At 37.9% G+C, this 13695-nt stretch overlaps 1 protein-coding gene across 1 annotated transcript; it reads right to left on the bottom strand.

The window, feature by feature from the left end:
* Window positions 1-1367: 1367 nt before the first annotated feature.
* Window positions 1368-13695, bottom strand: LOC112556890. The gene is made up of 16 exons (XM_025226317.1): window positions 13588-13695; window positions 12972-13037; window positions 12536-12720; window positions 11479-11632; window positions 10598-10834; window positions 9928-10096; window positions 7576-7709; window positions 7233-7383; window positions 6776-6915; window positions 6459-6557; window positions 5129-5218; window positions 4247-4357; window positions 3314-3478; window positions 2811-2969; window positions 2431-2588; window positions 1368-2053 (listed from the first exon to the last, which is right to left on the bottom strand). Exons 1-16 carry the CDS (start codon window positions 13607-13609, stop codon window positions 2000-2002), a joined length of 2094 nt encoding a protein of 697 aa, XP_025082102.1. The 5' UTR covers window positions 13610-13695; the 3' UTR covers window positions 1368-1999.

The following is a 13695-nucleotide window of genomic DNA, read 5'->3' as shown; positions in this document are numbered from 1 at the left end:
ATAAAACCTACACCAGACACCGTGTTGTCTTTACACAATATTTGTCTGTGGATGAATAAGGGTTAATACTTCCTACAAGAGACACCATGTTGTCTAGCTTCATATTGGGTTCTGACCACTTGACTACATGTCTCTCAGCTCCTAAAAACTAACGAGGCTGGCTTTTATCTCAGTCAAACCGATGTCGTATTAGAGAGTTGCTCTATTGGTTATTTCCTTTTCAAATCATTTTTTTTTGCTCTGTTAAATAAAATTGTGAAGCTCTCCGGTCGGTACAGGTCTCGTAAGCCGATGAGTTCTTCCGGCTTAGAGATTTTTCTCTCTGATTTCATTTCTGTTAAAATCCGTTTTGATACTTTGCTTACAATGACAGGGCGTTGGAAATAAAATGTTTGGTGCAATTTTATTTCTTTCTTTTTGAAATGTAAATAATGTATCTGAAACCTGCAACTTTTTAAACACTCGCATGAAATGTTTAAGCCATGTTTGTCTGTGTTTTTGTTTTATCCAGACTACAACTCCTTGCTTGCTGGCTGCCTTGTATACCTTCTTCACAAACTCCAGAAAGTACAGAAGTCCACTGCACGGCTGGTTCTTAGAGCGGGACACGTGACCACGCCCTCCCTTCGTTGTCTACACTGGCTTCCCATCCATTCTGGCATCCAGTATAAACTGTCCGTGCTTTGTTTTAATTTCTTCACTGGCACCTGCCCTGATTATTTCTCTGAACTGTTCATCCCTTACACTCCAGCGAGACAGCTCCGCTCCTCGTCTGATGATTGTCTCCTTACTCTTCCTGTCACCACCACCACAACATATGACCACAGGATAAAATTATTGATAAAGTTATTGTGCAGCCAAACAATGGAACTCTCTCCCTTTCCATATCCGCCACCTACCCCACTATTGAAAACGCACCCCTTCTGTAAACATTACTCCCAACAACCTTTCCCATAATGCTTGTCCTTTGTCACACATTCTTCCTTTTGCAAACATCATGTTACCCTCAGTTCTTGTTTTTGGGTTCCTCTTTGTGTTTTCTGTATTTGATTTTACTCTTCGTTTAGTGCGGTTGTTCATCCTCTTACATCTCATGTTATTTGCTTGTTTTCCTATTCCTCGTATGCTGTCCATTGTCGTAAACTCTAGGGTAGAAGCACGTGCAGATGGTCAGAGGTAATAATTTCCGCCGCCTCGGCCTATCACAGTCTCTATACCTCTACAAAATCACTCGACATTTACCGCGTGCACTTGTACTAAACTGTTTACTTAATTGTAATTACGCTTTTAATTAACTCGCTGAGCCTCCAGCATGCATCACCACAATAAACAACTCAAAGCAATTTAGTATATCAGAGAAAGTTATTAATCGTCGAGAGGATTATACAAACTATAAAATTATCAAGGAATAACAATAGAACAGGCAAGTTTGCAAACGATCTAATTCTCTATCTTGGCTAGTTGTCCAGATTGTTCCGCTTACACTAATTAGTCACGTGGCATACATACATTTGATTGGTCAGTCACATCACCTGACATAACACAACAACCAATCACACCACAGCTAGTGTGTGACGCAGTTCCCAGCCTTCCAGCAATACTCTACTAATTTAGTTGCCTGATTGTCTAATTAATGTTGTCTGACTGTCTGGCTTCTGTTCTAGCTCTCGTTGGGTCAACATTCCCCCTTCTCTGACATCATCAAGGCACGCATGTTTCGCTCGAAGGCTTGTCTGTTACGACGATAGCGCCCTCTGGCCACGTCTGTCCTACATCACGTGACCGTCAGGACGTGAATGGTCTAACTTGCTCACAAGTTAGTTCAGAGAGTAGCCAAAGCTTTTGTAAAATACAAAAATAAATTCGACTTTCGTCGGTTCATTACAAGATTATAGTTATTTAAACGCTAGAAAAAAATCATTTCCTCGGACATAAAAAGTAATCCCGTTGCTATAGAAACTTCATGTGAAAGTTTCAGAAGCTTTTGCTGTCGGTGAAGTCAGAACTTCAACTGAAAGCTGACGGCCAGTGGTTCTTCTCCTACTCTCTCACTCTACAACAAAAACAATACAAAATATTCATCTAGTGACGGATCTGCCTTTGGTCAAAAACTCACATTTTAAGTAAAACTAATGTGAAATTTAAAAGTTTCTCGCATAATTTCTGTAACATTGTGATCTGACATTAGCTTTAATATGAAAAACGAATTTACGTTTGGAACTTCTGTTTAATTATGGGTGTTTCTTCTTGATATCACAAAAGCCGTTGTACTCCAATGTACACCTATATTAAAATGAAATATTCGGTTTGCCCATTTTATTTTAATCCTGGTATATATTTCTTATACGAAAAAGGAAGATGAGTAACATTTGTTTTAAAAATGTCGTATTTCTTATATATCTCACTAACTTGCATACTTCATGAACCTACCTGTTTGTGACCGGAATGAAAATCATCATAATCATGTTCTTCTTTATTGCCCAGATTGGAATAACCATCACTAGGTGCGGTCGCGTGTTCCCTATTCACCATGTATGGAAGTAGCTTCCCTTGGGAAGATGTCACAGTTTGTTGACAGCTGCTCTCATCTGCACAAATCATTGTCCGAGAACATGTACCGTGAGATGCTGTCGACTAGACTTTGCTGACAGATGTGACAATATCACATGATAAGTTTAAACAGGATAAGTGAAAACCAGGACATCAGAAGAACAGGAGGACAAATAACATTTCTCTAGAAGTCTAGATCCATGTATTTTAATTTATAAAATTTATGACACCTAATTACACTGGCTACTTCGGGAACCTACCTGTAACGTGGCTAGAAACAAAATCGTCATAATCAGGTTCTTTTACAGATGCCGCATCTGCATACACTTCATTGAGAGTGAATGCTTGTTGGTCCCTTGGGATAGGAGGAACGAGGTTGTTTATTGTGAATATCTTAGGCTGTTCACAGTTCCTCTCACCTGCACAAATCATCATCCAAGAAGAGGTACATGCACAAGAGTCACACTTTTAATAATAATTTAAGATGATAGTCTATATACCCTGCTTGGTGTGACGATCTGTCAACTGCTCCACCCTGACACCCACAATGAGCAGGTATGGAGGCAGACAGTCAGCTACCAGTTCGCTCCCCTCCTTAGAGATATCAACTCCAGAAAGAAATCCAGGGCTTGACTAATGAAAGTAATAATCTTCCATCCTTACCCTCATCTCGACCAGATAAAATTATAATCAGGACACCAATCGTCTATGGACCTGTTAGACTTGTTTTGATAATCACGAATAGTTCTCTCGGTGGTCCTACCTGCTTCATTGCAGTTGTCTCCGCTTTTACCACGTCGAGATTTGCTGTAAATATTGTCAACAACATCAAAGGCCGTATGTGATATGGTGGGTGGTGGCTCCAGTGGGATATCAGGCTTGGTCCTTCTTCGTGAGGAAGCCCTATCTTGTTTGTAATCACTTTTACCTGCACATTGCAACATTCAAAAGAATTATTATCAACGGCCATCGCTCTGTGGACACAAGTCACACAGACACGTTGATCATCATCTTTCCATTGTTACTAGTTTTTTAAACAACTATAATTGTTGAAAAGAACTGCATACAGAAATTTGTCTTTCTTAGTTTTCATTATATTATTTTACACTTTATGTTTAACCCTTTGGGGTCATCGTCGTCGCAAAAGATAGAGCAGCGCAAAGCACACGTGGTGAAGTAAGTGTTTGACATTCAATCTTCTGTATCACCATCATCACACCGAATTTCATGTTAGAAAATTAAGACCTAAGGTTTAAAGGTATGATTCCAGCTAGTTGAATGGCTTGCCATAACTATACAATATTAACTGTTGCTGTCATTCATAGTCAAAATTATGTTAACACTAATTGGTTATTTTTTATTTTAAATATTGATATTTTGTAATAATTATGTATATATTTTGAGCAATTATAGGGTAATCACAAAGGCAGTTTTATTTTCTGGTTCGTTCATAATTATGAACAGAATCCACATTATTTATTTTTTTATTTTTATCTATGTACTTAATCTTTGTATTAATTATCTTTCTTTTCTTTACACTTACTTTTTTTTAATTTCGTTTCCTCGAGAAGTTTACTTCTAATGTTAGGGTCTGCATGAGTTTCTATGTTTGTGAATGAATACAGTATGTGCAGAAGTAAAAGGCGGTAAAAGCTGATGAGAAAAGTGTTTGTTCTTTGGACACTTGGTGGCTCACGTCTTAGTTTGACCACAACGACGAGTGCGACAACGACAGTAACTACAACAACACCAGCCATAACGCAGACAACAGTGATGATCACAGTGTTAGTCATGGCAGATTCGGCTCCTGAAAAACAAAACAAAAAAACATTGTATAGTGTGTATACAATGTTACAATCTTTCTGATAAATGATGAGTAAAAGCTTGCTAATTTGTGGCGTTCTCACTTTCTCTCCATCTGTTGCTCCCTCTGATAATGGATGTGTTACTTTTAAAGAGAGATTTTGTAACTAAAGTTCTTATCTTTTTGAAATAATTTTGCCGAAGTCTAAATTAAAATCAAACCAAAAAAATTGCTAGTTTTCGGGTTCAAGCTATTTATTAATTAATGGGTCGTAGGCAAGACCAGCAAACCTGTTGCTCGTTAACCAGAGTTCAAGGGTTATGAAACGGTTACTAACGCTTATCGGAAGAATGGAGAGGCTGGTCGAGTTGTGATATTCGTCTTAAATGCTGCACTAAATGTATCCACTGCCAGTCTTTGTCATCTAGCGATGTTTCACTCAGATCGTCGCGTATACCCTGCTATTTATAGAATGTGGAGGTACTAGGGAGAGGTACCTCAAGAAGGACACGACAATTCCCGGCACCAGAAGTAGTCGTACTAACCCTCCTATGAAGTAGTGATGTAGTTGATATATATATATAGGTAATAGTGTCTAAGGCAACAACCTTATACTGACTTTATTTTCTTACTGTCGTCGTATAGTGTATAGTAAATTGTGTATAAGTATTGTATTCTCACCCGAAAAGTTTTAAGTAATCATCAGGAAAATATTGGCTGTCCAGGAAACATTTTGCTAAAATGAGAACTGACACAGAATTAGCTAATGGTTACCTGGTAATTTGGTGGGTTCACCTGTAGAGCTCAATGTGACCAAATCACGTGATGTCGGTGTACTGTCTGTAGTTATGCCGTAGGTGCTTGCTGGGGATTGATGAAAAATAAATTATAAATACAGCGAAAGTTTTCATTGATTGGAGAAAAAATGTTTTGCTGTCATTCAATTTGATAACATCAGTTTTAAAATGTCGAAGACCTTATTTCGTTTTTATTGGTGTTCTATGTAAACATCAAATCGACGTTTGGAAGTTTGTGAGTAGCTCGGGGTATCGGACAACAGGGATTGCCGCCCTCGTCTATACCGACAGTGTGTGCATGTGTGACTCTGACAGTCTTCTTAGACAGAATATTCGGTGCGAGAACGTAGTTGGTAGATGTTTCTAGCTTGTTTCTTCACAAACAGTATATACAAGTATTTTGAGACAAACACGAGAATAAGCTCTCGAAGTTCACCAGTCCTGTCAGACGTGTGTTCGTCATCGTGTCTCTGGTGATGGTGTGAGGCGTGTGTCGCCTTTTACTGTCACTCGTAGGAAAGACTTTTTGTATAAGCTGTCAACAAGAGTATGTGAAACTATTTATGACTTAGTGGACTAAAGTTAGACAGAGAGAGTGGCTCAGTAGGCTCAAAGACACACGAGCGACTGACGACGACAAAAGTGTCTTATGTATGGACGTCAGTTTACATCATCGTTCTTATTGGAAGAGTAGGAGAGGTCTCACAGTACGATAAAAGTATTGTTAAAAAAACTTTATATGTATATATATATATATATTTGGATCGTTTTACCACATGAGACTGAAGCACTACAATCTTTAGAGAAAAAGAACAGATATGTGCATGTCATTAGCAAAAAACATGTTTCTCTATTAAAAATATGTATTCTGCGTCAACGTTATGAGTAGTTTTCATTTCTGAAATTTTGAATCAGGACAGAAAATATTGATCCCGCACTCTTCAGTGTCTCTCTGTTTTCTCTTTGTCTTACTTATGACCCCACTCCGTTGTTTTTTTTATAATTTTTATTCATTTTTTTTTTTTGGTTTTGTTTTTGCGAATCGAAAAACCAGAAATTGGTTTACTTTTACATGTCTATGTTTTATTTATTGTTGTGGCAATTTGACCACCGCAAAGTGTAATAGCATGCGATTAACATTTAACAAATAGTTTCATGATACAGTGACTATCCTCCAAGGCTCTTGCGTACAATAATAGTATTTATAAAAGTAACTTTAGACATATAGACGTGTGTAATTTCTGTATTTTTGGATGAATGGTTTTGAATTAGCAGAGCTGTTTGCCAAATATGTATTGGTCACCTACTGGACTCTGTGCCATCAGTAAGACATTTACTTCTGTTGCCAGGAGTCGGTATACAGATGTAACTACAGCCACCGTTGTTGTTTCCACATCCGTTTGGTCCTGTGATAAGAGACAAGGTACCCGAACTGAAAATATAAACAGCTAAAAATAATAGTTTTTTGCTTTGATTTTTTTTTCAAAATAAGGCTAAACGCTTACATCGATAGTCAAGTCCTAGCTTATTACAAGACTGTATTCAACATCTTTACCTGTGTGTGGAGTTTCCAGGTAAAACTATTGATGTCTACACTGAAAAGCATTTAATACCGCCCTCGTACCTTTATCTTCTGTTTCCTCTGCGTAGACACGGATATCATTGTATAGTCCTCTATATATCGAAACATCATTTTGTTTTGTCCCATTCGTTCCATAGCGATGTATTACTGACCAATTTCTATTAAAAGAGCTGTAAGTAGAACTGGAAAAAGAAAGTGGATTGGTATAAATAAACACTCACAAACACACATAACTACATGAGTAGACACACAGCATTTATCTTCTTCAATTTCAAACATCCGAAGAATAAAGATGGAAGGAATTTGTAACAGCAAATAGATGTATTTCACTTAAAGAGCTCCATGCTTTACTAACTGTGTATTTGGATTTCTGAGAGTTAATAAATTATGATTTCTGTAGTACTTTAATTATATTATTAGAACCATTAGTGAGAACTTTTCCGACTGACAGCAAGTTAAACGATTGTCATGTAAAGGAAATGCATGAAAATCTACCGACTGCCAGTCTGATATGAAGAGGTCGTTCTGATAGATGTCCATGCCGTGAAAGAGTGATCCCTGTTCAGTTAGAATCACTAAAATGTTCCTGGCTTTCAAGTCCACCCAGCCTACCTTCTGCGTGCCACCATCTGCCCAGTACAGTCTGCCACCTGCACGCATGCATGTACTCACAAAGATATACAGACAGTCAAAACCTCCTACCCATTGGATGAAATATACTACCGGGCAAATACTCACAATAACACGAATCTTCAGCTGTAATAAAATAACACAGAAGAAAGAAAAAAATGAGTAGGAAAGTACAGATGGACGAATGAAAGGACGATGAGAGAGAATCTCACTGTTGGTGTCGAGAGCGATGGCGTTGGGTTGGTTGAGATACTCGCCCCCTGAGACCAGAGTCTGACGTCCTGTACCGTCATAGTTGGCTCGCTCTATGGTAGGTGTGGCGCCACGGTCGCTCCAGTATATTACCCTAGGTTGGTGTTTTACCCCCAAAATGAAAGGTTTCTATTTAAACATTCACTTTATATTAAATTGTAGTTATAACTTATCATTATACATTTAAATTATAAAACAAAATGTTTGCAAAATATGTGTCCGCACGCGCGTGTGTTTGTTTGTGTTTATACCTGTGAAAACCGCACTTTTTTACTTTAATGAAACTTTGCAGAAATACTTCTTTTGTAAAAATGCAGAGAAAGAATATTTGGTTGATGTATTTAGCTCAGTTAAGCTAGGCAGCTTAGGCAGAAAAACAAACTTTCTTGGTCAACAGAAAATGTTCTAGATCTTTGTTACCAAAGAAAGGCCAGAAACAAAGAAAACGCAAAATATAACTATCTACAAAGTCAATAATAGTTAAAAGTAACATCAGCAATATAAAGGAGAGGGTAGATAAATAAAAATTGAAGAGCAAAGCATCACCTGCTGAAGACCTTAACCAACACAGATCAGCACAAAATGTAAGTTTTCAACGAAAACAATGATGACGAAAAAGACCAGAGTGAGCTGCTTTACGAAGATGAAAAACTGTAAGTACCTCTTCATATTACAGTTAATTATAGACTATAAAATCCTATCCTCTAAAGCGAGCAGACGACACTTAGACACCTGCAGACCCACTAGTCCTATGGGGAGAGGTGATGATCTACACAATCTACAAGCAGAGGTCATCTGGTACTGACAGCTGAGCGGCTCAAGATAATTGGTCAAGCAACAATCAATGCCATTATTGCTTTGTACTAAATAATAATTTGGGAAAGCAAAGAGGCTCAGTACAATGTCAGGGTCACTGGCCAGTTCCCCTTTTAAAGAAATAAACATCAAATAATTTATAAACAACAGGACAACAGGACCATAAGGTTAATAATCATCAGATTCAGCATGTCGTGTTTAAAGTAATCAACGCTCGCCTCAGCGACTTTGAGGAAGTGCTAGAAAACATTCCAGACTTAATAAAGCAAAGGCTTCAATAGATGTTCATTTGCTTCATTCTGAGGGAGAAACATCTACAACATCAACAATATCTTTATATTATACAGTATTGAACAAGTGGGTACACGCGCAAATTCAGTATCACAAAGCCCCTTCTTCAAACTATCAAAGCATTGTACAATTCCTTAAAGATCACACTACTCAACATCTAACAGGGTGAAGTCATTCAAACAACAGATTTCGTTCTTCAAGGATGTTCATTACCACCTGTTCTTGATAACACCATGCAAAAAAAAAAAAAAAACCTTCACAACCACTGTGTCCATCGGCATGATGATCCTCTGTAGACTGCACTTTGCAGAGGACTTTATCTGAGCCTGTGACTGTGAACGGTGTACGGCAGGTGAGACTGGGAATGAATTTGTAGATGCGTGATCGAATGACTTATGGAAAATCAAATAAGTACTATATATTTTGTAAATGGAATGCCAGTCGTTCACTAAAGGAGTGAAACATGAAGGTGCCGAGACATGCTGCTTGTTGGAGGGCGACTTTGCCACAAAACCTGGTAGGTTCAGTTTTTGTATTTGTAAAAATATCCCAATGTTCCAAACCTTTGAAGCTGCAATTCAAATGTACTAGAGCAGGGGTGGGCAATTAATTTTCCCAAGGGGCCGGATGAGAAACTGGGATGGTTCTAGAGGGCCGGACTAATATAGTTAACTCAGTTTTACCCAATACTGTATATATAGTATATTTACTGGTGGGCGGCCAGCGGGCGGGCCGGTCAGAGACAGGAGGCGGGCCGGATCCGGCCCCCGTGCCGGCGTTTGCCCAGGTCTGTACTAGAGTCTACCTACAATTGATATTTTCACCCAATTTCTAGTGTAGGCACAGTTTTGGAGTTAAGCGAAAGGTCGGTGCTCTCCTACACAAGGAACCGTTGGCACAGGAGCAACTGTTCGTGAAGGACGCGGAGTAAGTGCTTTTTCATGTCTTAGGTGGAACCCCACATCTGAGGAGAAAGAAATAATGTGTTTGTTTCCGTGTCTGTTTAAGTGTGTGCGTGGGTGCGTGTGTTTGCTTCAGCAACCTTTCCAAAGTCAGAAATCTGCGAGATATCGTGAGGTTATTGACGATCACTGTATGGCTTATAATAGTTCTTGTTTTCTTTTTTCAAAAAGGTCAGTAACCATGCGATCAATGATGTTTTGCTTTCTGTATTAAAACAATTTTGAAACTTTTTATGTTTTTACCCATTGTGCTTGTCAAGCTCGATGTCTTTTGGCTTCTCAATGGTAGAGTTGATGACTATTCGATGAGTGTTGCTGTACATGGTGATCATGCCGATGACTTTATTGCCTGCGTCTGTGTAGAAGATGAGCCTGGACAGAGCGTCTACACACAGGCCGTCTGGCACAGAGACTGGAAAATATTATAAGTATTTTTTATTATTTAAAAAAACCAAGTTCATCTTTTTTTAGTTTCTGTTCATGCTTCTCACATTATCATCATCATCGTCGTCTTTGTCATCATCATCATCATAGAGCCGATTATTTGTTAACCCTTATTTCATCGAATACTACAGTAGTAAAAGGGAATTCTAAAAATAACTTGTAGATCTTTACACAAACAACCTCCTAAACAAAAGTAACATTTGAAACAAAATGAATGTTTTACATAATGTCAAATTTAAGGAAAAACCGTTGTCTCTCTCGACATCAACTGAAACCGGGATCACCATATAAGGCTGGGACTTGTCACCTACATGTTCCCAACGAGAAGAGAAACAATCCAGGACGGTTATGCGAGAAATAAAAGACAATGCCATGCTTATCATTAAGCGAATAAGTTCTCATAAATGAGTAATGTTCAGCTTTTAAATATTTATATACAATTTATTTATTTTTGATTGACACGAGTTACCGGAGCTCAAATTTTGAACAAGGCGAACGTCGCTGCCATCAATATTGGCTGATCTGATCGTCTTCTCTGCTCTGTCAGTCCAGTAGATGCGACTCTCCTCTTGGTCGTAGTCAATGCCACCAGGGTCTTGCAGTCCACTGGGAGAGATGTTAATCCAGCTAAATATGTCGATTTCCCGTCGGAAAATGCTTGGAGGTTCAGATGCAGTTGAAAGGGTGAACTTTGGAGGGATTATCTCTGCAGATAATAATCGTCAAAATCTTTTTGAAGATATTAACAAAGATAAAGTCGAGCCATATATTTTACATATTGCGGCAAAAACAAGAACAGACAACTTACATGTCGTAAAGACTTCCTGTCCTTGTGCACGTGTCTGCATCCTTTCCTCCCCCCACTACTCGTGTCCGCCGTTTGTGTTCACAAGTCGCAAAGAATATGAACAACGGAAGGGAAATCCTGTTTGGCTACAGTTGACCTCATAAGAGATGTTTTGTGAGACACGTTCTTATCACTTATTGCTGAAGAGTGTGTATCTGTGTGTCTGTGTCTATGCGTGTGTTTGTTTGACTTAAATAGTTTTAATCCTGATGTAAATAGTTATTATGTAAGAAACGAAAACACTTTAATTTTCATTACTTTTATTCTTTACCGTTCAATCGTGATCGACTTCAGACAAAATAAGATATGGCGGTCATCTAGAAATCGAAGTTTTACATGGTCTACATACTGTTCCCTCCATTCTTGAGAAAAGGACTGTGTTTCCAATAAATAATTTGTTCTACGATGAATTTCTGTCTTGATTATTTAACAGATGCCTGTTTGTAGATACTTGGATGCTATACGTTTCCATTAGATATAAAATATGTCGAAGTGTTTTTTACCTGTGGTATAGTTTGCCTCAAAGCCAGCTCCGGATCGTGAAGAATCAGAATGGAATTTCATCCACATGGTGTTTGATGATGAGCGTCGTTGGAAAATTATTGTGTTGCAGAAGGTACCCATATACGGTGACGTATCAAGTCCGCCATCTGTAATCTTGGTGAGGAGAAAAAATACTCTGTCAAAGTATACAGTAGAAACTTACTGTCATCCTGTCACTAAAGATGCTTTGGGGAAGCTGGAGGAAGGGGAAAGGGATTTTTAAAATAAAATTGGATAAAGCGTCGTTCAAACGTTTTATACTAAAATCTCTTTTCAAGATTCACTCATGCGAATACTAGGATGCACAGAAAAAATTAAAACCCTTTATGTACAGAGATTCTTTGTCACAAACCTTTCCTTATTTTTTCAATCATTGGAATGGAAGGGAAACTGAACGGGCGGGGGACGCAAAGGGGCAAAACCTATCGTGTTGGTCTTCTTTTTTTATATCAGAGCTCCCAACTTGATAACTGCTTTATCAAAGAGCACTCCATTAAAAAGTGACTTTAATAAAAGACTTGTTATCGCTAATTGGATTTTGTGTTTCATAATGCAGTCTGTGAAATAGGCTAATGAGTTTGTGGGGAAATAAGTTTTAGTTTGATTTTATATTGATTTCTGAAATTAGGATTTTTGTTGACGTTAGTAGGTACAGACTTGCATACGATGTACGTTTACACTGTGGAGGTCTAAGTGAGTAGAGAGGACCAATAGTATGTTAATTAGGCGTGACGTCACGATTTGGCCTCGCTATATCAAGGCTAGCATTCTTAGGCGTGTATCTCGAGAACGAAAGGGACGTTAAGGGAATAATTAGCTTTAACCATAGGTTTGTTTGTTGTTTTTTTTTTTGTTGTTTTTTTTTTTTTTTGTCTGTATCTGTCTGGGTAAAAGTGGACTATCTAAATGGTAACGTGTAAGAAAATGCGATAAAAACACACCTTATGGAGTCGTTTAAGGACTGTGGACTCAACTGTCGACTAAAACCTTTAAATCTGTAAACATTTAAACTCATACTTGCAAATAGTCGTGGTCGCAATATTCCGTATCATCTGCGAGTTCAAAATGGAGAAATGTCAGGGTTATGCAATATCCTGTTGCTGCCTTGATTATGTAAACACAGTCCTGATCATCCGGGTACGAGCTCGGGTACAATGGAGACGTAATGGAACCGGATAAACAATTATATACACCACCACAAGCTAGAAGGCAAATATAAATTTAAGACGTTTTAGGGATTAGTTATCAGGAGTCTTGTATTTCCTTATATACGGTAATCATCAAAAGGTCTTTCAATGTTTTTAATTCATGAATATTTCATTGAAAGTCTGTACTGAGTGTTTAATAAGTAATAAATGTAATAAGTATGCTGCTAATTAAAAAAATGTTACCGGGTATATACATGTATAAAACTTCAGGACAGTTTAAGAATGTGGAATTACTTTTTGATTACCTTGCACCTGCTGGTGAGCTCCAAATGTAATAAAACACAATATAAGTGGCGCAGTTATTGAGATCGCTGAAATAAAAAAAGCTCTGATTAACCTCTTCAAGTTTATAATGGATTTATTGGTTTGTAATTTTAAGGATTTTGGAATATATTTACCATTCATGTAAATCTCTGGCACAAAATGTCGAATCAGTTTTCTCCACAGAAATTCAAATATGAAATCAAGAGAACGACTACCTTATCTGGCTGTTTCGATTGTGGCGGAAGGATTTTTCAATTAAATACTATTAAATGCTTTAAATAATGTAGCAATCTCTTTTAGTGAATACTGTTTGTTCTTCTGAACAACCCTTTATCTGAGCTTCCAGTTGTATCATAGTTATTATGTGTATGATATCCTGTACATCTGGAAGAAAATGTATATGACTTTCATGGATAGTCTCAGTGTTCTTCATGGAATTAGTATCTTCCACCAATAACAAGCAAAACTCTGTTGTTATGTTGTGATATGTCGAAAGTAATCGTTGCTGCAATGCGCTTGTAAAAATGGTATTTTAGCATTCATTTCATAAGATTTTTATGTATACTCGCTTCCAGAAACTGGATAAAGAGGACTTACCAAGTGATGGGAGTCCCTCCATCTGTTGCGAGACTTTGCCGTTGATGTCAAGTTGTCAGACCTCAGTACAGTGAGCGCAGATGGAGCTGAGCTTTTATTTGTCTGTCT

The sequence above is a fragment of the Pomacea canaliculata genome, linkage group LG2 (assembly GCF_003073045.1).
Source record: "Pomacea canaliculata isolate SZHN2017 linkage group LG2, ASM307304v1, whole genome shotgun sequence".
Lineage (NCBI taxonomy): Eukaryota > Metazoa > Mollusca > Gastropoda > Architaenioglossa > Ampullariidae > Pomacea > Pomacea canaliculata.
This window is presented reverse-complemented; position numbering and strand designations above follow the sequence as displayed.

What these genes read in the sequence shown, in the direction of transcription:
- LOC112556890 (XM_025226317.1), bottom strand. Translation starts at nt 13,609, where the DNA reads ATGGAGGGACTCCCATCACTTG. An exon ending in AGACAACTGCAATGAAGCAG is followed by an intron (nt 2,970 to 3,313) that starts GTAGGACCACCG and finishes TGATTTGTGCAG; the next exon opens with GTGAGAGGAACTGTGAACAG. An exon ending in TTCATTCCGGTCACAAACAG is followed by an intron (nt 2,054 to 2,430) that starts GTAGGTTCATGA and finishes TTTTTGTTGTAG; the next exon opens with AGTGAGAGAGTAGGAGAAGA.